Below are 24306 nucleotides of genomic sequence, written 5' to 3'. Positions count from 1 at the left end.
TATATCAGTTTGAAGATGAGAGTTTCGGGGATATCCCTTTAATAACAGTAAGTGCTGTGTCAATACTGTAATTAGTCAACCAGTTAGATCCAGATTCAAGTCAGTTAATCTGCAAGAGTTTGTAAATTAGCAGGAGGGGTTGACTGATGTATGTAAAGTTGCATAAACTTTAATAAGTCTATTCTTTTATCATTCAGATATTGGATCAACATAAGAACAAAGCGGGAGTCATATCTGAGGCAGAGACTCCAGCATTCAAGGCTAAACAAGCAGTACTCATTAACAGAGGCAAATCATTGTTGAAAATGGTGTCAACTAACTTTATTTTTTTAACATAAATGTGAATTACAGATCACAATCTCGGAATGCCAGCACTATGGTGATATACCACAATGATAGGGATTGTCGTGGGATTCATTTGAAAATTCTTTTGTAAATTTACAAAATTATTGGACTAAAACAGAATTTTCTCAGTTCCGACGCATATGCTCAGAGGCCCTCGTACATCTGGGAACTCTGCGTCCAAACAACAAGTACATGCCCATTCAGGTGACAGAAGTCCATTCCTATAATACTGTGGGAAACTCTCTTGAATTATTACATAACTTTTTCAATCTTTGATCCAATGTGCAGAGGGATGTTAACAGACTCTCTTACCCTGTCCCTATTTTATTGCAAACATTAAGTGCTCCCCTCTTTGAGAGACAGCTGCTTTTGTGGATTTGTGATTGTCAAACTTTTCTTTGCTTTCAAAGCCAGATCCCACATTGACTTTGGATTTTCTTTTTACAATTTCCTCTCCTCCTCTTCTTAAGGTGCTGTCTCTTACAGGAGTACAGTTTCCACAGTCATGGCAACCCTGACCTAAGAGGCTATTCTTCATGTGTGAACTGGGACAGTGAATGTCAGCTGACTGTTTGACCATAGGGGCATTAACCCGATTCTGTTCTCAATCAACAAACACCTGCTGCCCCAGCTCAGATCAGTTCACTTAACATAGAATGGGTATAAAAATCAGACACCTTCTGTTCTGTACCAAACTGTGCAATGCATTCACTTACAAGCCATGTTGGGTCATATCCAATGGTTCTGTTGGCTATTTGGGTCATTCCTCAATCCTCTGAGCTGTTGGTACCAGCGATGCTGCCTTATGACACCCCTTTCAGGCTCTGCGTTAGTTCGGTGAGGAAGAGGCGACCTACAATTGTGTGTAGCCGGTAGTCTTTGATGCTTGTAGGCACTCATAATGCTGATCACCGTCTTTCTCATTTTGTTGGGACGGTCAATATATTTTGATCTCCTTCTACCAGACCCTCCTCATCTACGAGTGCCCATTTCCAACAGAGGAAATTGTGACTCAGAGTAAGTGCGGAATTATTACCATTTGTCTCAGCTTTGTAATTGGCACATTGCGAATATGTTGACCCCAATGATTGTACCACCGTGTCAAACCATTCACAAACTTGAATTTTCCTGCTTTGACCTAGGGACTTTGATAAATGAATTGAACAGCGTCAATTTAAAGTAAAACCGTCCAATAGTGGATCATGTTTTCCATTGGGTCCAATTCTCAGTCGAACATGTGATACTTAGAATGGTTCCACTAAAAATAGGCTCCAAAAGAAAACATAGTCCATTCTAAAAAAGGCCGTATTTATTTGTTATTTCGCCTGCTGTCGTGTGTTCCAGCAAGTGTCCTTCCTTTCTCTCTCGCTGTAAATGTGCAAATCTCATTCTATCTATGTACTCCTGCAATCTTCAGATTTTTGAGGATCTTGAAACCTTTGGTCCCAAGCCAAAACATTGAGCGTGCCGGCCTCATAAACGGTCTACGTTTTCCAATTAGACGTGCTTAGCGTGGAGCATTTCAATCAACAGGTTGTTGCAAGGCACGTCTCCGTTCAAGTGCTTGAGGTAGAGGTACTCCTCAGCCTGCATGCTGATGGCACGGATCTCAGGTAGCCGCAGGAGAAGTTGTCCAAACTGGTCGGCCTGTTGTGGGAAGCACATGGTGTAGTCCATCAGGGCCCTGTTTACTTTCTCCTGGATGCTCTCCACAAAGTGGCGGTTTTCCAGATTCTTCACATCTGTGGAAGGAAAGAAAAATTGACCTGACAACTCAACAAACTGGATGTCGACGCGCAGCGTTGATTGGGCAATCTCACTCATAAAGGAGATAGGAATAAGGATTGAAGGAAGTGAAAGTAACACACAAGGGACTCGTGAGGTATCAGTTAATAATTGACGAACAAAATGCCGAGGAAGTTCGGCTCTGCGTCTAGTTCTATCTCATTCTATGACACACAAAAAAAAAGACGCATTTATATAATACAACTGTGTGAGAAAAATGTTCTCCCTCTCTCCTTGTGGACGGAACACATTAAAACAATAGTGCAAATTCAATAGCTAAATTGCTATTAAAATGTTGGCAAAGCCAGCATGGGGATGTCTCAGTTTGAGCACTTTGGGTGGCATCCTTAACGTTTAAAAAAAGAATGACACGTTTTGAGTATTTCCCAATTTATCAGGCTCTATAGTGGGGTGCCAGGTTCATTCATTTTATGGGAATGGTTGGAGATGGATGATCACATGGGGCAATGGTACCTCCTTATGGTACGTCTGGCTAGACCACTGGGTTCGCTGTGTTAACAGTCTGCTTAAAGAACAATTAAAGTTTTTTCTTTGTTTTGTTTTAGTTTCTGTTGGCTACTCGTTGTGTTTCAGCAAACATCCAGCAGAAATCGTCGCAGGTAGAGATACCTCCACCTCAAGCATTCTGCTCATCCAAGGAGTTCACCCCCTTGCAACACAATGTGAATGTCTCTTCCCTTCCTTCACATCCATGATCATCCATCTCTCTCAATCAGGGTCTTTAACATCTTTTAAACCTGGCCAAAATTTATCCCTCAACCAGCATCACTAAGACAGATTATCTGGTCAATATCACATTGATGTTTGTGGGACCTAACTGTAAACTGAGGTGGATAGCGAACTGACTAGTGTGACCGATCTCGAGCTGAATTATGTAAAAATGTAAATAGTTTTTTAAAAAAACAAAATAAAAAGATATGTCGTGACAGTGACTCCTGATGCACTGGTTGCATTTTCAAGTTCTGGAATTTCATGGTGCTCAAATATTCCTCTCCTGCCTCTTTTTTTTTTAATAGTGATTGGCTGCCATGTTTTCTACGCTAAACTCTGGAATTCCCTCCCTAAACCTGCATCTCTGCCTCTCTCTCCTCCTTTAAGACGCTCCTTAAAACCTACCTTTTTGACCAAGCTTTTGGTCACCTGTCCTAATATCTCCTAGTGTGGCAAATTTTGTTTGATAATCGCTCCTGTGTAGGGCCTTGGGACGATTTACTACGTTAAAGGCGCTATATAAATGCAGGTCGTTGTTGTTACTCCATTGGCTGTAAAGTGCTATGGGACGTCCTGAGGTCATGAAAGGCGCTATAAAAAAAATGCAAGTCTTTCTTTCTTTCATTAGCTACCTTCAGGTGCGAGCACTATAATGGGTCCATTTGCAAAGACCACAGGTTGGCATATCATGGGCCCAGTCTGTGCTTTTCCACCCATTGAAAGCACCCAATCATGGAATCCTCCTTATTAACTCTTGCCCTTTACTTGATATGCCTCCCTCCCCTTTTTGTTTTGGCCTGTCCCCAGCTTGGCCACGTGCTCCAACCAAAAGGCCCACCTCGAATTTTATCCGATTTTTCTCTTTTGGAGGTTGACTGGACCTGTTGCTTATTTCCTGTGGGTTGTGTTTTATAGCTCTTAATCTTGCTCCGTAAGCCAACACTACGGAGCTGCAGATTTACTTCATTATCCTGAGCTGAAAAGGCTAAATCACCAGGTCCTAAGGTTGCCAACTCTGGTTGGATATATTCCTGGAGGTTTCATCACATGATCTGCTGCCTGCAGCCGTCCCGCCCCCACACTCCTGCCATTGGTCGCCCGACACGTCCGTCCTCCATTCCCATGGCCATTCCGAAAAGTGAATGGACTTTTCTTCATCCGATTGGATGATTCTTGACTGTCAGTCAAACATCATTTTCTCCCCATGTTTGATATTTTTATATCTAATAAACAAAACTGTTAAAAGAAAATATTTGAAAAGCACAATTTTTTTTAATGCCCCTATGATTTTTCTCCCCCGGGTTTTGCTCGCAGCAGTGTCCTGGAGATTAGTCTTTAATTCCTGGAGACTCCAGGCCAATCCTGGAGGGTTGGCAACCCTACCAGATCTCAAGGCCATTGGAAACTGGCTGAACAAAAGGAAATCTCTCATCAAATTTTCATGGCTTACCAGGGCTGAAGAGCACCAAGAACTTCAGACAGACAAACTCATGCCGGTCAGTCTGCAGCGAGCGAAGCTTGGTCACCAGTTCCTGCGTGCGGGTCACCAGGTTATTCAACATGGCTCCTGATTGTGAAGCGATGGTGGGAAGATCAATCTGAGAGGAGAGGGACATTAGTTCATCACTGCAGAAATGTTGTACAAGCATAAAAGTAACAATTCTGGCCTCTTGCCCATCCCCGATTTTAATCGCTGCACCATTGGCGGCCGTGCCTTCGACTGCCCAGGCCCCAAGCTCTGGAATTCCCTCCCTAAACCTCTCCACCTCTCTACCTCTCTCTCCTCCGTTAAGACGCTCCTTAAAACATACCGTCACCTGTCCTACTATCTCCTTATGTGGCTCGGTGTCAAATTTTGATTGATAATCGCTCCTGTGAATCACCTTGCGACATTTTACTACGTTAAGGTCGCCATATAAATGCAAGTTATAAAACTATCCTTTCTACGCTGGGAAAACTGAACTTCTACCCTGTCCCTGGTACAATGCCAGTCTTTAGAATCTGCCCTTTCAATTGGCTGGAAAGTCAGTCTTCGAAACTTGTTTTCGGCCAATGAAAACCCCTTTTGTAAAGTTGAGAGTGGGGTAGACAACCCAAAGAATAAAGGGAAATGAATGGTTTGAAAACTAGAGGAAAAATTAGAACAGGGAATATTAGAAATAATAAAAAAATTTAAAATAACAGAAGGACAGAGAGTAGGAATGAATTACATAGAATGTACAGCACAAAAACAGGACATTTGGCCTAACTGGTCTCTGCCGGTGTTTATGCTCCACACGAGCCTTCTCCCTTCTTACTTCATCTCTCCCTATCAGCATATCCTTCTATTCCTTTCTCCCTCGTGTGTTTATCTAGCTTCCCCTTAAATGCATCTCTGCTATTCGCCTCAACTACTCCTTGTGGTAGCGAGTTCCACATTCTAACCACTCTCTGGGTAAAGAAGTTTCTCCTGAATTCCCTATTGGATTTATTCGGGACTATCTTATATTCATAACCCCTAGTTTTGGACTCCCCCACAAGTGGAAACATCTTCTCTAAGTCTACCCTATTGAACCCTTTCATAATCGTAAAGACATCTATCTAGAGAAAAGAGTTTCTGCCGATTTTCCATCAAAATTATGACAATCAGGAGAACCTTGACGCATGTTCAACCTCATAAAGGTTTAAACAAGCTATATTTGACACTAATTGAGCAATCTTACTTGGAGATGGCTGGCCACAATGAATAAAAACTGAGTTTGCAGCCCAAAGAGAGTCACATTTACCTGTTGCCCGGTTACCAGAAGGATACTTGAATCCTTCCCATGAGCCACCTGTCTGTAGATATGATCCATTACCAGAAGTTCACTCCAGCAGTTCTGGAGAAGTTTCATCTGATCATCAACCTGTTAAGCACAGAGCAAACAAAGAACCGTCAAAATCAGTTTCGAGATCTTGGTTGGGATTTTCTGTTTCAATGTTCCTGGTGCACCCTGGAGTGTGTATCAGGAAATTGCACCTCCCCCCCAACCTGTGTCTTTCTGACCACGAAAATTACTGAGAGGAGCGTCACAGGCCGGATGTGTTCAATCTCCAGATACGTCCACACAGAATGCACCAGGGACTCTGAAGTGGAATATCCCAGGCGGGCATTGCCTTAATTAGAGATGAACATTGCAACTGTTATTACCAGTAAGGTTATATCTCTCTAAAGTCAACTCTTTTGATATCCTGGAATTTTAGTTGTTCTTGCATCTTTTTCCTACAATTCTCCATCTGCAAATACATTACATCAATACTCTCCAGTCATTAGACCAGGTCAGGCCAGCCAATGTAAAAGTAAATGGATTTCTTTCACAAAATAATTTTGGGGGTACAGTCTATGAGTAATGTGAGACATGATGTGTGGTGAGTGTAACAGGCTCGGGAGGAACAAGACACTTTGGACCTCTGGTCCCCAAAGCTCTCCACCACTGGGGGTTTTGCTCGCCTCATGTCTGGGTCTGTTGTAGACTCACTGATAGAGATTGATTGCTATGATTAGTCAACAGTTCCATTATCATTGTATCATGTGAGTACCAGGATGGTAGAAGGTGAACTTGATGGACCCTGGTCTTTTTTCATCTAGTAATTCCTATGTTCCTAAGTAGTCAGTTCTATCTCACAGCCGAGCCATCAAGACACTTATAGGTATGTTTTCTGCTTTTGGTTCTAGAGTATTAATATTTTTTGGGTTATTATATTACTCCAGGTGAAATCTGGCCCCAGGTGGTTGTGCATGACAGGTCTTTTCTCTTCCTATCCAAGATGGAGATAACCATGGTCTGAAAATACCCAGTGTGGTAACTTGCTGGGAATCAGTGAACAGTACAGATAAGATGTGGCTAAATTTAAATATCAGTCAAGTCTAGGATTTGAAGTTTGCCCCTCTGAATGGCAGACCAACAATCTATTGCAAGAGCTTTTGGACAAGTTGAAGAACTCATTGGGGCCGATTTTGATGTGACCTTTATCATAGGGCTGGAGGAGGGTGTAGTGAGTGCTCCACCTGTGTTGTACTGTGCAATCTGTGTTCTACCGTGCAATCTGTGTTGTATAGTGCAATCTGTGTTGTGCTGTGCAATCTGTGTTGTATAGTGCAATCTGTGTTGTGCTGTGCAATCTGTGTTGTATAGTGCAATCTGTGTTGTGCTGTGCAATCTGTGTTGTATAGTGCAATCTGTGTTGTATAGTGCAATCTGTGTTGTGCTGTGCAATCTGTGTTGTATAGTGCAATCTGTGTTGTGCTGTGCAATCTGTGTTGTATAGTGCAATCTGTGTTGTGCTGTGCAATCTGTGTTGTATAGTGCAATCTGTGTTGTATAGTGCAATCTGTGTTGTGCTGTGCAATCTGTGTTGTATAGTGCAATCTGTGTTGTGCTGTGCAATCTGTGTTGTGCTGTGCAATCTGTGTTGTATAGTGCAATCTGTGTTGTGCTGTGCAATCTGTGTTGTGCTGTGCAATCTGTGTTGTATAGTGCAATCTGTGTTGTGCTGTGCAATCTGTGTTCTACCGTGCAATCTGTGTTGTGCTGTGCAATCTGTGTTCTACCGTGCAATCTGTGTTGTGCTGTGCAATCTGTGTTGTGCTGTGCAATCTGTGTTGTACTGTGTAATCTGTGTTGTGCTGTGCAATCTGTGTTGTACTGTGTAATCTGTGTTGTACTGTGTAATCTGTGTTGTGCTGTGCAATCTGTGTTGTACTGTGTAATCTGTGTTGTACTGTGTAATCTGTGTTGTGCTGTGCAATCTGTGTTGTACTGTGTAATCTGTGTTGTGCTGTGCAATCTGTGTTGTACTGTGTAATCTGTGTTGTACTGTGTAATCTGTGTTGTACTGTGTAATCTGTGTTGTACTGTGTAATCTGTGTTGTGCTGTGCAATCTGTGTTGTGCTGTGTAATCTGTGTTGTACTGTGTAATCTGTGTTGTGCTGTGCAATCTGTGTTGTGCTGTGTAATCTGTGTTGTGCTGTGCAATCTGTGTTGTACTGTGTAATCTGTGTTGTGCTGTACAATCTGTGTTGTACTGTGTAATCTGTGTTGTGCTGTGCAATCTGTGTTGTACTGTGTAATCTGTGTTGTGCTGTGCAATCTGTGTTGTACTGTGTAATCTGTGTTGTACTGTGTAATCTGTGTTGTACTGTGTAATCTGTGTTGTGCTGTGCAATCTGTGTTGTACTGTGTAATCTGTGTTGTACTGTGTAATCTGTGTTGTACTGTGTAATCTGTGTTGTACTGTGTAATCTGTGTTGTGCTGTGCAATCTGTGTTGTGCTGTGTAATCTGTGTTGTACTGTGTAATCTGTGTTGTGCTGTGCAATCTGTGTTGTGCTGTGTAATCTGTGTTGTGCTGTGCAATCTGTGTTGTACTGTGTAATCTGTGTTGTGCTGTACAATCTGTGTTGTACTGTGTAATCTGTGTTGTGCTGTGCAATCTGTGTTGTACTGTGTAATCTGTGTTGTGCTGTGCAATCTGTGTTGTACTGTGTAATCTGTGTTGTGCTGTGCAATCTGTGTTGTACTGTGTAATCTGTGTTGTACACTGCAATCTGTGTTGTACTGTGTAATCTGTGTTGTACCGTGCAATGTGTGTTGTACTGTGTAATCTGTGTTGTACACTGCAATCTGTGTTGTACTGTGTAATCTGTGTTGTACTGTGTAATCTGTGTTGTACCGTGCAATCTCTGTTGTGCTGTGTAATCTGTGTTGTGCTGTGCAATCTGTGTTGTACTGTGTAATCTGTGTTGTACTGTGTAATCTCATCGCAACATATAAAATTCCAACAGGACTAGACAGACTAGATGCAGGGAGGATGTTCCCGATGGCTGGGGAGTCCAGAACCAGGGGTCACAGTCTCAGGATACGGGGTAGGCCATTTAGAACCGAGATGAGGAGAAATTTCTTCACTCAGAGGGTGGTGAACCTGTGGAATTCTCTACCACAGAAGGCAGTGGAGGCCAAGTCATTAGATGTATTCAAGAAGGAGATAGATATATTTCTTAATGCTAAAGGGATCAAGGGATATGGGGAAAAAGCAGGAACAGGGTACTGAGTTAGACGATCAGCCATGATCATTTTGAATGGCGGAGCAGGCCCGAAGGGCCGAATGGCCTACTCTTGCTCCTATTTTGTATGATTCTATTATTCTATGATCTGAGATGTACTGTGCAATCTGTGTTGTACTTTGCAATCTGTGTTGTACTGTGCAATCTGTGTTGTACTGTGCAATCTATCTTGTACTTTGCAATCTGCGATGGGCAATGGAACTCGGAAACTATGTAAAGATTGGACACATTTGTTAAAAACAGGAACTGTATAAAAGATAAAACAACTGTTAAATTTATGATTTTAGATTCTCCGATAACAGGAGCCACACAGTCAAGCTGATGGACACGTCCATGACAATCATCATCCTCCTTCTCTGCAATTGTCCAAGTACCAACTAAACTCATCGGGATCTATTTTGTGACTTTTGGGCAACGGATTGGCGGAGTGCGTTGGAGGGCCGCCCATTCCAGTGGCGAAGAAGCCCCATCCCCATGATTATGAGGCTCTGGCAGGCAAGCTGCAGGGCGTTAAACAAGCCTCCCGCGGTGCAGCGCGATGGATTGAGGCCTCAAGATCGGGCTGAGGTGGCAAGGTGAGTTAGGAGTGGGGGCCGCAATCGCGGAGGGTGGGAGTCCTGTGACGGCAGCGACCCAGATTATTTATTACGGGCCTCTTCGGTTCCATCACCAGTGGACCCTAAAAGGGCAGTCAGGACCCTACTTACGTCATTGGACCCCGAGTTCCTTATTGAAAGGGGCCTATCACTTGAAATAGGCGGGCACTTTGGGCGCCTGGCGGGAGGCGCCTTTCAAAATGGTGCCGACTGCATCGTTGGTGTTAACGGGGACGGTAAGGCTCTCGACACCGTTTTGAGGCTGTTACCACCCCGTTAACGCCAGGCGAAGGCGCTCAAAATCGACCCCCCCACCACCATCCACGGACCGCAGCGGTTCAATAAGGCGGCTCATCACCACCTTCTCGAGGGCAATTAGGGACGGGCAATAAATGCCGGCCTTGCCAGCAACGCCCACATCCCATGAACGAATATAAAAAAAAATCCTGTCAGGATACTGCACTTGACTATTGGCATATACCATCCATTTTGCTAAAATAGTTCTGATGGGCCCGCGTCGCTGTATATGTAGGAGCAAATTAAAATGATGCATTGGAGCTCTCTCAAAAGCCTAGTGGGCAAAGGCATTACTAAGCTAGACGGACCAGAAGGTTCCAGGTTGGAACCGCTCCCCCTGAGCTTTTGTTGAGTTGGCCAATCACAGTTAGGGCAGCAGTAGTGGTGGGGAGGGGCTACAATATGCCTCAGCACCCCCTCATCCCCAGCCCCCGACAAACCAGGCTGCAGAGGGGAAATAAAATCAGAAGGAATTCCCACGTCACATCATGATCGAGTGACCCCTGTTGGAAAGTGCACACTGCGAAGGGACAGGACTGAGTGTGACCGTGTGTGCCTTCCGTAGGAAAATAGCAGGCCCTCAGCGCTTGAAATGATGTCAGGAGATACCAACATACCTTTCTTCCACTGTGAGGACAAAGGCAATTTTAACACCTCTCAGAACAGTGAAGAAGTTTCATACAAATGTTTGCACTATGGTACCCCACAGCCTGATTTGAAGGCCTCGCTGCTTAGATTGACACGAGTCGCTCAGATCAGGTACCCAAAGACCGCCGGTGGAATTGAACCCTGGCAAAGGTCGGCGTCTTCAGGGCGAGTGAGGAAAAGCAAACGATCCATTGAAATGTGATGCTTGTTGTGTTTGAGACTGGCGGAGGGAGGGGGAGGAGTGGAGTCGGGGAAGCAGGATGAGATGCTGAATGATTTATTGCAGGGGTTTTTTCCTGTATGACTCTCCCTGGATTTGTAAGGAAGTGAGAGCCACGTTCTGATATCAAAACACGAACACGTCCTATCAGGAAAACGTGGGCATTTTCCTGTCATTTTCTGCTCTCAACTTGATGCGTTTCCACCATCCTGTTTAACAATATCTCTTAGATAACACATTCAGTCCATAAAAGGGACCAAAATAGTTTGATTTGACTTATTAGGACACTGCCTGTAAACATGCCATTAATGTGCTAGTGTGTAACAGGTCGGCAGCACTTAGCAACTGGAAAACAATACATTAGTGACTGAACTGTAGCAAATACTAGTGTAAAAATGATGACTATAAATCATTCAGCACCTTGTCCTGTTTCTCCAACTCCTCTCCTCCACCCCCAACTAAAGACTACAAACATTCTGTTTAAGATAACAGTTATCAAAGCCAAGCTAAATGTTAACACACGTAGGGACACTCTCCGTGATGTATTATCACTGTGGGCTTTGGGCACTTTCTGTGATGGACTGGGGTTCATTTCTAGAAGGATAGAATTGAAAAGCAGAGAGGTTAGGTTAGACTTGTATAGAACCTTGGTTAGACCACACTTGGAGCACTGTGCACAGTTCTGGCCTCCATATTATAAAAAGGATATAGAGGCACTGGAGAAGGTGCAAAAAAGATCTACAAGGATGATACTAGAACTGGGAGGTTGTACTATCAGGAAAGACTGAGCAGGCTGGGGCTCTGTTCTCTAGCAAAGAGAAGACTGAGTGGTGACCTGATAGAGGTCTTCAGAATTATGAAGGGGTTTGATAGGGTGGACGTAGAGAAAATGTTTCCACTTGTTGGGGAGACCAGAACTAGGGGTCATAAATATAAGATAGTCACTAATAAATCCAGTAATGAATTCTGGTGAAACTTCTTTACCCAGTGGGTGGTGAGAATGTGGAACTTGCTCCCACAAGGAGCAGTTGAGGCGAATAGCCTGGATGCGTTTAAAGGAAAGGTAGAAAAACGCATGAGGAGAAAGGAATAGAAGAATATGCTGATAGGGTGAGATGAAGTAAGGCGGGAGGAGGCTCGTGTGGAGCATAAACTCCAGAATGGACCAGTTGGGCCGAATGGCCAGTTTCTGTTGTGTTATTCCTATGGACTGGACGATACATGTTACTGAGCATGAGCAATCTCTACGATTCATTAGTTAACCCAAATTTAGAATATTAGATCCAGTTTGGGTCACCATTCCTTACAGACGATGAAAAAAAACAGACAAGGTTATTTTTACGGTTTATCGTATGGGTGTCCAAACACAATGGGGGTGGGAATTTGATTTTGTTGCACCTGTTTTCTGGGCGGAAAACGGGGGCACAGAGGTCCAATTTAAGGGGCCAACCTCCTTCACCTGAACAGTGTCGGACACACGTCTGACGCCATATTGGTCCCGGTGCTGTGGAGGCCTCCCTGGCGCCAGCCCAAAACAGGCATTAGGCCCCTTGAATATGCTAATAAGGAGCCTAACCCTAGGTTTAGGATCCATTGCTGAAATTGTTTGTCCCGAGCAGAGCAGGATTCGGGCCTTCTCTGCTCAGGATTATTTGGTTTACATGCGGCCTGACCGACGGTCCTTAAAGAGACTGTTGGGGGCCGTCATCGAAAAGGTAAGTGTTTTTACAACTATTTACCTTAATGTGGAGCTGGGAGGAGCAGGAGTGCTCGACCCAGCTCCTTAGCAGAACTAAGAGCCCTTTTCAGCCCCCCGCTCGGGTCACCTCCCGATTGCCTTACCCTCCTCCTCCCAGGACCTACCTGAGGGCCCCACTATCCATCCTCGCTCTGCCGGCACGGTGCCTGTGGACACACTGTACGTGTCCACAGCTCGCCCGTCTTAACAAAATGATGCCCGAGGCTCAGTATCGATCGGGCTTCGGGCCTATCTGTTCTGGCGCAGGGATTGTTCCCTGCGCCCAGTCTCCACCAGCCTGCCAGCGCAAACCAAATTCTACCCCTTTGTCTTCATGGAACACTTAGGCGTTCACCGTGGAGCCTTGAGGACCACAGAAAAAAATTTGCATAAAGTCACTGTGCCACGGAATAAGGAGATACAAGTTTGAACTCAAGGTTCCTCATCCGTTGAGTCTCAGATGGCTTGTTGAGAGCAATTATCAAACTATGAACTATTTGTCCTCTAATGGCTTCCATGGGATTCACTGCGGATCTATGGGGTTCACTGGGGATCTATGGGGTTCACTGGGGATCTATGGGGTTCACGGGGGATCTATGGGCATTCACTGGGGATCTATGGGGTTCACTGGGGATCTATGGGGTTCACTGCGGATCCATGGGATTCACTGGGGATCTATGGGGTTCACTGGGATCTATGGGATTCACTGGGGATCTATGAGCATTCACTGGGGATCTATGGGGTTCACTGAGGATCTATGGGGTTCGCTGGGGATCTATGGTGTTCACTGAGGATCTATGGGGTTCATTGGGGATCTATGAGATTCACTGGGGATCTATGGGCATTCACTGGGGATCTATGGGCATTCACTGGGGATCTATGGGGTTCACTGGGGATCTATGGGTTTCAGTGGGAACCCACAGTAATAGAGAGTCCATCTTGCGGAAGTGGTTGTCTAGGTAGCATTGCGATAGGTCATCCAAAATGTAAACACGTCTTAATTTAAAGAATAATCCTACACTGCATCAAATTGAGTGTTGTGAAAAATGTACTGAGGAATATTCTTCCTCTTAAATGCGAGGTCGCATTGGGATTAGCATTCTCTTCACTAACGTCTCCCTGTGTCCTCTGCAAACTGGCTTCAACCTTGCGTAGACTGTGGCTACCTGGCACTGTGCTGTTCCTCCCTTTTCGTTACAGGAAGGAAACAGTTCACAGCAACGACTGACGCCATGTGGGAGATGAAACAAGATCTGAAGTCAGATCAAAGCACTGACTGTCTGATTTAGAGCATCCACCCCTGCTGACCAGGATGTCCCTTGTCTGGGATTATGTCACTGATGTTGTTGACAGCACTTTTTTTTTTACTTTGCCTGTTTCTGCGTGACTTGCTGTCCGCACTTCACTCTTAAAATTGTTGCAGTTCACTGCTGAACTTTTCCGAAATCTTCTGCGTTAATTAAATCGTTTCAATCTTATTTTCTCCGTCTCAAATTCCTGTCTCTCACATGTCATTCCCTCCTCAGTCTCAAGTGGAAACCAACTCCAACTTGCTGCCATTCTCTCCTGAAGCTATTGACTCAGGCTGGGTTTCGTTTCCACTGGTGATGGTCACACTGCAGGAGAACGGCCAACATGTGAGCCCAGAGAGTGAGGGCCAACAGGTTACCTTATCATGGGGTTTGGGTGCATCTCAGCCAACCTCAATCCTGTCCTCACACAAGCTCGTTCCATCAGGAGCCACTGAACTGGAGTGGGAACTTTGCCTGATTTCTTCTTCCTCCTGGCACTGAGGCCAACTGGAGTACACTCCCCAACTCCGCAAAGATTGTGGGTCAAACCTGGTCCTTTCTGGTTTGTTTGGCTCCATTACACATTGGGCAGCACATTTCCCAATGGAGCTAACGGGAACTAATTTGCTCTTTTATTTCTCGCTGCAGGAGTAACTTTGATGGAGAAATTCCTCTTGATATTTTAACCCTGGGCTGCACGGCTCGATCTCAGAGGGCCGATCACGCCCGAGGATTCTGGCGACAGAAGAATCCGGGGCCAGATGTGCCCCATTGAAGTAAGAATTACAAATTTGTGAAGGCTTCCTTGTAGCCCAGGAGGAGCAGGAGTGCTCCTCTGAGCCCCACAAGGAACCTTTGGGCCTCCCCTGACCAGGCCTCCTTTCCCCTTTCCACGACCGTGATCGTCTAGGACCCCCCCTCCCCCCCCTCAGTTGATTAGCTGAGTTCGTGTTGCTGGCGGAAAGCTCGCGATTTCCCAATGCGCAGCAGTCAGTCAAATCCTCAGGACATCTCAAAGCTCTTCACAGCCAATGAATCAATTTCAAAACGTAGTCACTGTTGTAACCTGGGCAAATGCGGCAGCCATTTTACACACAGCAAGATCCCACAAAAAGCAATGAGATGGATGGCTGGCTGGTTAACCTTTTTTTTTTGGTGGTGTTGGTTGAGGGATAAATTTGGGCCACTCCTCTGCTGTTCTTCGAATGGTCCCATGGGATCTTTTACATTCACCTGAGCAGGTGGACAGGCTCCAAGTTTAATGTCTCATCCAAAAGACGGATGTGGCTCCCTCATCCACACCCTCAATGTCAGCCTAGATTTTGCACTCAAGTCTCTGGAGTGGAACTTGAACCCATGGTCTTCTGACTCAGAGGCGAGAAGTGCTACCACTGAGCCACGGCTGACATAAAATAGAATTCCAAACTTCTGTTTGCTAAATCCAGTCAAAACCATCCTAACGTTTGTAAGGAACGTTCAGAGACAATCAGAAATTTAGGTGGGTGAAGGAGGAGAGAATCAAATTGTTGCACTTTCCTTTTCGTCATGTTTTCCCCAATTTTTTTCCCCAGGTCCTCTCCTGAAGGTGCTTATAGTGGCTGGGAGGATGGTCCCCTGGGCACAGGTTCCCTCTGGTACCCTCAGCCATTCTTCAGGTGCGAGCCCGGACAGCCAGTAACGGCATGCTAATCGACAACAGGGAGGCATCACAGCGGAGCTCTATCCTGCCTCCGCTCAAAATCCGCACTTTCTGGAAGGGGAGTGAGTGATTGGAGAGCACTCTGAAGATCAGGCTGATTTCTCACCTTTCCTAGACTTTTGGCAGGTGAGACAGATCAGGTATCTTGGAACAAACTGGGGAATCAGGCGTTGGAACCTTCCTGGTCTGGACGTCTCAGTGCTGCGACAAGTGGACAACTCACCCGACTGAGTCGGCGGGGGAGCTGGGCCTGCCTTCCCTCACAAGATGTACTTAAGGGGAAGACTTTGAGTAGCAGCTCTTGGGCTGTAACAGAGCCGGCCTGGGCCGAAGGGATTCCCTTTCCTCAGAGAAAAAAAAATCCATCCTGTTTACTTGGATTGTCAGGGCAGTTCCTGAGAGCAAAAGTGCCCTCGTGCGATGGCGAACGCCGATTCAGCAAACAAAGTACTTTCTTCCTGTTACAGAACGCATCCGCCCTTCATCCCCAACCCACAGCTGCTACTTCCTCACTTCCAAACAAAGCAATGGTGTGCAGGCCGCTGATTTGTTTTGTTTTGTTTCGTTAAGGATATTGGTGTCAGGAATACCTGGCTTTGCAACAACAACAACAACAACAACTCGCATTTATGTAGCGCCTTTCACGTTGGTAAAACGCGCTTCACAGGAGCGATTATCAGACCAAATTTGACACCGAGCCGCATAAGGAGATATTAGGACAGGTGACCGAAAACACGGTCAAAGAGGTAGGTTATAAAGAGCGTCTTAAAGGAGGAGAGAGAGGCGGAGAGGTCGAAGATCGTGGGGGGAGAGGGGAAGATCGGGGGGGTGGAGAGATCAGAGAGGGACATCGGGGGGGAGAGAGGAGGAGATTGGAGAGGGACATCAGATGAGAGAGGGACACTGGAGAGGGACATCGAGGGTGGGGGGGGAGAGGGACATTGGAGAGGGACATCGGGGGGGAGAGGGACATCGGAGGGGGGCGAGGGACATCGGGTGGGCGGGGGTCATCGGAGAGGAAGACATTGGGGATTGGGGAGAGAGGGGGACATCGGACATCGGAGCAGGGTGGAAAGGTAGGTTTATTTTGCTTTTTAACTTTGTGCAATGGTTTTTTATTTAATTTATTTTGTTTATTTTTGCCTGCTCCGGCCCTGGTTTCACCAGGTGTGAATCGGAAGCCATGGGAAAGCCGCCCAGGTAAGTTTCAACTATCTACTAGGTCAGAAATAAAGTACCTTAAGTACCTCAATGAGGTACATTTGTTTCTTTAACGATCATCCCGCCGGCTTTAATTGCCGATGAGACTTTTGGATTTGTGAAGCCCGCGGGGAACTCGGAGGTCGGCGGGTTGAAGCCGGCGTCTGAACCCGCTCGGGACTCTTGCCATTTTCGCAGCCCCCCCCAGCCCCCAACGCACCCGCAATTTTGATTCTAAAATTGAGCGTTTAGGGAGGGAATTCCAGAGCTGAGGGTCTGGGCAGCTGAAGGCACGGCCGCCAATGGTGGAGCGATGAAAATCGGGGATGCCCAAGAGGCCAGAATTGGAGGAGCGCAGAGATCTCGGTGGTTTGTCGGGCTGGAGGAGGTTACAGAGAGATAGAGAGGGGGCGAAGCCATGGAGGGAATTGAAAACAAGGATGAGATATAAAAAACTTTGCAAGCCAGAAATACTTGGTGTGAAGGAGATGCCGGCTCAGTGCCAGCTAATATAATGGCAGATTGTGAGACTGCCTCAATATCAGATAATAATAGTTAAAATAGAGGTGCTGAATGTGATGTTCACTCTTTAAGAATACTTGTTATAAATTATTGTACTCTTCACCTTTTTAAATCAAAGAGTCAAATAATGTGTGGAGGCGCAGAAAGTGACTTTAGCCAGGAGACAACATCTTAACATTGGAATCTAAATTATCTACCTCATTTTCACTTGGACAGCGCATATGTGGCGATCAAAGCAGATGTTCTGTCAATTTAATGATACGTTGATCTTTAGATATTGGGTTATAAATGTAAGTTACAGCTATAATACAGGCTTTAATTATCACTTTGGCTCAAAACTCTCCCCTCTGTGTCAAAAAGTTGTAGGCTCAATGCCTAATTCAGGTACAGAATCTCAGCTGACACTTTAGTGAGGGGGTACTGAGTTAGATTTCAGATGACCACGGCACATCTCCCCGTCCAGGCTGCGCAAACGGCCCCGTGACACTATTCAAAGATGAGCAGCAATTCCTCCCCACACTTGTCCCTCAACCAACGCCATCAAAAAACACATTAACTGGTCATTCATCTTCCTGGCTGTTTCTGGGATCTTGCTGTGTGCAGACTGGCCTGCTGCATTCTATGTATCAGCAATTCATAAAATTAATTCATTAGTTGTAAAGTGCTTTGGGACATTCTGAGGGCATGAAAGGTGTTTTATGAATATAAGTTCATTCTTTCTTCCTTTCTCTCACTTACTTCCTCCGTCCTTCTTGCTCTCCCCTCTATTCTAGAAGTTTCCTGCCTGTCCTCCCTCATGAAACGAGCAAAAACGAGATTATAAAGAAAATGGACTAATCACCTTCCATACCCCTCAGAACTCCACTTATTAATATTATGAAAAAAGCGAGTGATTTGTTGGTTGCAGGAACTAATTTATCTTCAGATCTGCTCATTTTTGCTGTCTCCAGGACCTTTTGTACAAAATGGCGGTACTCGGGCAGCAGACTGCGCCACACACGGTAAGCGCAAAAAAAATCGCGTGATTCGTCGCGGGATGTCACACGCACTCTGTCGCGCGCGCACCGTGCCAAATCACTCGCTGAAATTATGAATCATAATGGGGTGTGTTGCAAACACCCAGCGCGTCTGGCAGTCGGTGACATCGAGAAATGGCTCGAACTTCACTCTTGTGGCTTGTGATGTGATTTGGACCCCTGGATGTGTTTCTGAATTATAACGCACCCCGGCCTGCGTGTTATCCTGGACAAAGTGTAGCCAGGGAGAGAAGGGCCTGAAGGTGCTTACTCAAGATTCCAGAACCTGAGTTATGAACATTTTTGGTGCGTTATCAAAATTGATGAAGGGACAGCCTAACTGGCTACCAATATTAAGGTCATAAAATTCATTCCTTTCCTTAGAGTATTGCATTACCTTCAGTTCCTTGAAGTATATACTGCTTCTGGCCCATTCCACCAAGGAGAATAAGGTTTGGTCAGCCATTTTACACATGATTCCAAACGTGTTAAGCCTCTCGTGCTTCCCTCTCGTGGTCTGTTCCTGCTGCAGGTAATTTAAGATCTTTGCCCGGACCTGTGCCTCGTCTGGTTCGCACTTCACCAACTCCTGTATCAACTGCGGCACGGCGGCGGATGAACCGGGCCTGTAGGCCTCGATGTATGGGTTGCCGAGCAATGGCTCGGGGGAGCCCGGGTAGCTGGGGTCCATGTACTCTGACTTGACGTGACAGTTAGGGAAAGGGCTGCACAGCTGGTACCCTGGCACGGCGCCATGTACCGCGATGGACATGTTGACCGGAGAAGCGCCAATCAGGTTGCTCTCGTAGTCTCCGGCGGTCGACAAGCCGCTGTAGCTCAAGGATAAGCATTTGGACGCTGAGTGTACGCTCTCGCTGGCGATGGGTGCGGGCAGGTCCGTCGATACGCTTTGCATTACGTAAGAGGTAGGGTCCAGCTTAATTGCGTTACCATGAATTAAAGCTTTCTTCTGCTGCTTTAACGCCCGGTCTTGCTTGTACAACGGTCCAAATTTATTCCGGCCTCCACGCATGCGATCCGCTCGTACAGCTGTCAAAAGAAACAAATAAAATTGGGTTTATAACTATTGACCAGCTTGTCTGAGAGCAGGGAAACATGAGCATGTATGAGTATTTTGTACATGTATGTTCGGGATGGGGCGGGCACTAATGTTTTATAAATGTTTCCAACTCTGAATTGCATCTTTCCTTTCTCTCTTTGCCCGGTGGCTCTGATTTGTGGTGGAGCCCAGTTCTTAAGGGATGTGGCCCTCTTCAAATCATAGGGAGATCTCTCCCTTCCGCTATCTCGCCGAAAAGAGGCCAATTCTTATGTACGAGCCCAAATATTGAATGTACTGGGGAATTTCACCACTGAGCCTTGTCCAGTCCTCGCCTGACGCCCGTACACACATGATCCCAATGGGAAGCCACGATGACAAGAAACTCAGGATGGAGACTATCAAAGGTTGCAATGGTGAGAGGGAGGCTGGACATTACAGGCGAGGGAGGAATCATCTCTCACAGGACAAGCGCTTTCTTCCATCTTGTCCCAGAGTACGAGAGATATGAGAGAAGAGCCTCTCTAGACAGGGATAGATTTCACACCTACACGTGTCTATTTATCTGTATGTGCATATGTCTAAACGTAAGTGTGTTTTTGCATCGCCTAAAGTTTTAGGCAGATGTTGTTCTTGTACATATGAAGCCATCCTGTGTCCCAACAAACCATTGTTCCATATTCAGCAAATTGCAGTTGATATTTGTTTCATTGCACACTACGACCACAGGTAATCACCAGCAGTTAACCAAGGGCCCTGTCTATTCACTTAGTTTAGTGGGTAACTCTTGGATCGAAGTCCTCCTCATGATAACCTAACACTCAGCTCTTCCAGTGGCTTAGCGCGTTTACCCAGAAAGTTGCCGAGCCATGCGGACAAAGACGGTCTAAGGGTCGATCCCTCGTCTGTGCCGAGTTAGCTGATCTCAGCCAGGATAATGGGAAGGGATACAACAATTGGCCTCAGTGCCCTCGGTTAAGGAGACGAGAACTGGCCAGAGTTCCCATTCTTGACCACAATCAATTAGCCCAATTTGGAAAGGGTGTGCGTGCTCTTCAGGTGAGGCAGGATGAAGTGTGAAAGTAAAATAGCCCACAAACATCACTGTTAGTGCTGGCATATGATCAGTGACCAGTTATGCAAGGTACTGGAGGGTGATCAGTGCCCGTGGATCCATTTCCCAACAAGGAGTCAGGAGGAAAGGTGCAAGAATTGGTCAAAAAAGAAGGAAAGATTTTTTTAAAAACTGAAAGGCCGCAGCTGGATCAATGAGCATTAGGAGGAAAAAAAGTTTCTGGTGGGACTCTTTACTGATGGACATTACCCAGATTTCTCTTTCAGGTGCTGAATGACCTGTGACGCATGTTCCCAGTATTTGCTCTTAAGAAAAGATATTTACCTTATGTTCAAAACCCATCATGGCCTCGCCCCCTCCCTATCTCTTTAACCTCCTCCAGCCCTACAACTCCCCTACAACTCTGCGTTCCCCCAATTCTGGCCTCTTGCGCATCCCTGATTTCCATCGCTCCACCATTGGCGGCCGTGCCTTCAGCTGCCTAGAGCCTGAGCTCTGGAATTCCCTCCCTAAACCTCTCCGCCTCTCTCTCCTCCTTTAAGATGCTTCTTAAAACCTACCTCTTTGACTAAGCTTTTGGTCACCTGTCCTAATATCTGCTTATGTGGCTCGGTGTCAAATTTGGTCTGATAATCGCTCCTGTGAAGCGCCTTGGGACGTTTTACTATGTTAAAGGCGCTATATAGATGTAAGTTGTCGCTTTGTAAAAAAAAAAGTGAATATGAAATATATAATTACCTTCCAGCTTCATTCCAACAGTCAAACACTTCTGGAATCGACAGTAAGGACATCGTTTCCTCTGGGTTTTGTCAATCTGACAGTTCTGGTTTTCTACACAGGTGTAGCGTTTGTTATTCTGAACAGTGCGTTTAAAAAAGCCCTAAAATAGAAGCATACACATGGCTTCTTAATTTAGTTAATCAATAACACTTCCTCTGAGAAGTGGCAAGGCAGCTGTCTACACAAGGCAGATACCAGACCAGGAAGTGGTGCTCTGACCTCTTACTTCCAGTGTGAGGTCAGTCGGAGATTTCAACTGTTTCCACAAGGCCATTTAGAGTAGCGTTGCTGTTTTAGTCTATGATGTAATTATTGTTTGAGCTTGTGTAGAACACCAGTTCGGCCCCACTCTGCGCAGCCCTGTAGAACAATTAGGACAGGTTGACTTTGGAGAGGGTACAGAGGAGTGTAGGGCACTGTAGTGGATATGGTGCTGGACTAAACAAACCATGAGATCAAATCCCACCTGAGCCGGTTGTGAATTCTATAAATCCGACAATTTCTGGATAGCACCAGGAAAAAAAAATGAGGAGGAAAGCTGACAGATTGCAGTAAAAACTCAACTGGTTCACTAACGTCCTAAGAGAAGGGAATCACCCACCTCCTACCCAGTCTGGCCTACACGTGACTCCAGTCCCACACTACATAGTTGACTCTTAATGCCTTCTGAAAGCAGGCGGGGCATAGGTTTGTCTCGGACGGTAATGCAAAAACGGGCAGTAACGGATCGACAGGCTGTTTTGCATTCAGTCGATTCTCTTTTCCATTGACTTCAACGGGTGGGCAGCGCGCTCTCGCCCAGGACAAGGTTGATACCCCAGGGTCTTAATGTCTTTGGTGCGCTCATTACCAATATCGCACCATGAGCTTTGAACTCTGACGTGCATTCTACAAAGGGAGGGAAGATCCATCAGTGAGTCACCGTGGGCCATGCTCGATGCATCGCGTGGAGCCAGCTATTGTTCCATGGATTAAGAGCGTCGCATAACTCGAGATGACTCTGTTAATCTTTACCAAGTGGCCATGTTTTAGTGTCTGCCTCCTTGCTCCGCAGCAGCTGTCAGTCAACCCCCACATTGAGAGACCAGTTTCCACTGGTTATTTACACAGACTAATGAACACGGTGTCCTTTTGAACTCTAGTTAACAACGATCATTATCACCGCACAGGGAACTTTAACCAGAGAAGCAGATGACAACCCTTCATCTTTGTCTCTTGGCCGTTAATTGGGCTGTTGATGTGGGTTTGGAATGTTTATTCTCCTCAGTAATTCGAATGTGGTTCGACGGCCATGAATAACGAAATTTGCCCTGCGTTACTGACACCGCAACTTCTGCGATCTCCATCTTTTGCCATTAGCAAAACAGCAGACAACTTCGAAGGTCATACGCCCAGTAATTCGATTGCACTGCGCCCGTTTATCGGGCGAAAAATGGGCACTGCAGGTCCCAATATGGCGCACATTCGTACCATGCCAAAAGTGTGCCGCGCGCCATATTGGTTAGGGCGCCTTGTAGTCGTCCAGGGTGCCCGCCAGAAACTGCGTTAAGCCCGTTGCTTATGCAAATTGGGGGCCTAACTAACCCCTGTTTCAGGCCCCTTTGTGAAATTCGTTTGCGAATGAACGCAGTATGTTGTTGTTGTTAAGATCTTACTTGATGCAGTGGCTGAATTTTTTGAAGTTATGACATATTGTTGGAACGAAGCAAAGAGAGGTTGAGTCTTGCCAGTATCTGGTGCTATACCTGACCCGGGACTGCTTGATACTGGCACTGGATGCCAAAAAGGGGAACGAGTGTCCATTTCTCAGGACTGGAATCCCTATACTCTCGGGAGTTTAGAAGAATGAGCGGTGATCTCATTGAAACATGTAAGATTCTGAAGGGGCTTGAAAGGGTGGATGTTGAGAGGTTGTTTCCCCTGGCTGGAGAGTCTAGAACTAGGGGGCATAGTGGCAGGATAAGGGGTCGGCCATTTAAAACTGAAATGAGGAGGAATTTCTTCACACAGAGGATTGTGAATCTTTGGAATTCTCTACCCCAGAGGGCTGTGGATGCTCAGTCATTGAGTATATTCAAGGCTGAGATCGATAGATTTTTGGACTCTAGGGGAATCAAGAGATACGGGGATCGGGCGGGAAAGTGGAGTTGAGGTTGAAGATCAGCCATGATCTGATTGAATGGCGGAGCAGGCTCGAGGGGCCGTATGGCCTACTCCTGCTCCTATTTCTTATGTTCTTGCTAAAATAAGTACAAAACATTTTTTTTTAATCCCTTCATAACTAATGAGTACGTCTGATACAGACTTCTTGTCATAGTTTTCTCATTACAGCAAGACCCACAAGAAAGGAAGATCCTGTTTATAAAGAACATTGTTTGACAGTCTCATTTCTCCCCCCCTCTATGTTAATTTGTCAATATACAAATCCTGTTTAGACCGCAAAAACTCTCTTAAAGCAGATTGTTGCTGGATGTGACAAAGTTTGTCACTCCTGCTGGCATCCTTCCCCCCAGCAAACGAGTGATGACCTCGTAGGGGTGGATCCTAAAGTGACTGCATTTCTATAAGAGTGCAAAGAGCATTGTAAGGAAGGGAGAAGGGTTAATGTGTCTTATCTAATTATAAGTGCACTACCTGTCAACTTTCCTTTTTATAAATTACTATGTCCACAATTATAATGGAAACTGCCTATGTAAACTTCTCACCCTGTAATTACCCCCCTTTGGTGTTTTCATTTTAGAAATTTCCAGACATCCCCCCAATATCAAAACTGGAAGGATGAAACCCAATTTACTCTCTCTCTGTGGACACATCTCTTCAGCTGTCGCTGAGCCCTGGAACCCAACATGTCAGGGACTGGACCACACGACCAAATGAGAAAAGCTGTCTGGTCCCGTAGCAGTCAGTAAATAGCCACTCTCGCCTCTGAGTCAGGAGGTTGTGGGTACCAGGCCCCACTCTAGGGACGTGAGCATAAAATCTAAGCTGCAGCTCCCAGTGCAAGTACTGAGGGAGGGATGCGTCATTCGGATGAGACATTAAACCGAGGCCACGTCTGCCCTCTCAGGTGGACGTAGGAGATACCGCGGCACTATTTCAAAGAAGAGCAGGGGAGATCTCCACCGTTTATCACCTTGCGGTTTGTGGGATCTTGCTGTGCGCAAATTGGCCGCCATGTTCCCTGCATTGCAACACTGACCACACTTCAAAAGTACTTAA

At 45.9% G+C, this 24306-nt stretch overlaps 1 protein-coding gene across 2 annotated transcripts in view; it reads right to left on the bottom strand.

Moving 5' to 3' along the window:
- Positions 1-296: 296 nt before the first annotated feature.
- The window catches only part of LOC137304423 (nuclear receptor subfamily 5 group A member 2-like), a 36724-nt gene continuing 12714 nt past the window's right edge, over positions 297-24306 (bottom strand). For both annotated transcript variants that reach the window (XM_067973015.1, XM_067973016.1), the window contains 5 exons: positions 21046-21187; positions 18570-19222; positions 5628-5747; positions 4313-4460; positions 297-2087 (listed from right to left, as the gene is read on the bottom strand). In XM_067973015.1, the coding sequence (XP_067829116.1) occupies positions 1843-2087; positions 4313-4460; positions 5628-5747; positions 18570-19222; positions 21046-21187 (1308 nt within the window). In that variant the 3' untranslated portion in view covers positions 297-1842. The remainder of the gene's footprint in view (positions 2088-4312; positions 4461-5627; positions 5748-18569; positions 19223-21045; positions 21188-24306) is intronic.

Source organism: Heptranchias perlo, chromosome 37 (assembly GCF_035084215.1).
Source record: "Heptranchias perlo isolate sHepPer1 chromosome 37, sHepPer1.hap1, whole genome shotgun sequence".
NCBI lineage: Eukaryota > Metazoa > Chordata > Chondrichthyes > Hexanchiformes > Hexanchidae > Heptranchias > Heptranchias perlo.
Note: the sequence above shows the minus strand (reverse complement) of the source record. Positions and strands in the feature narration are given on the sequence as shown.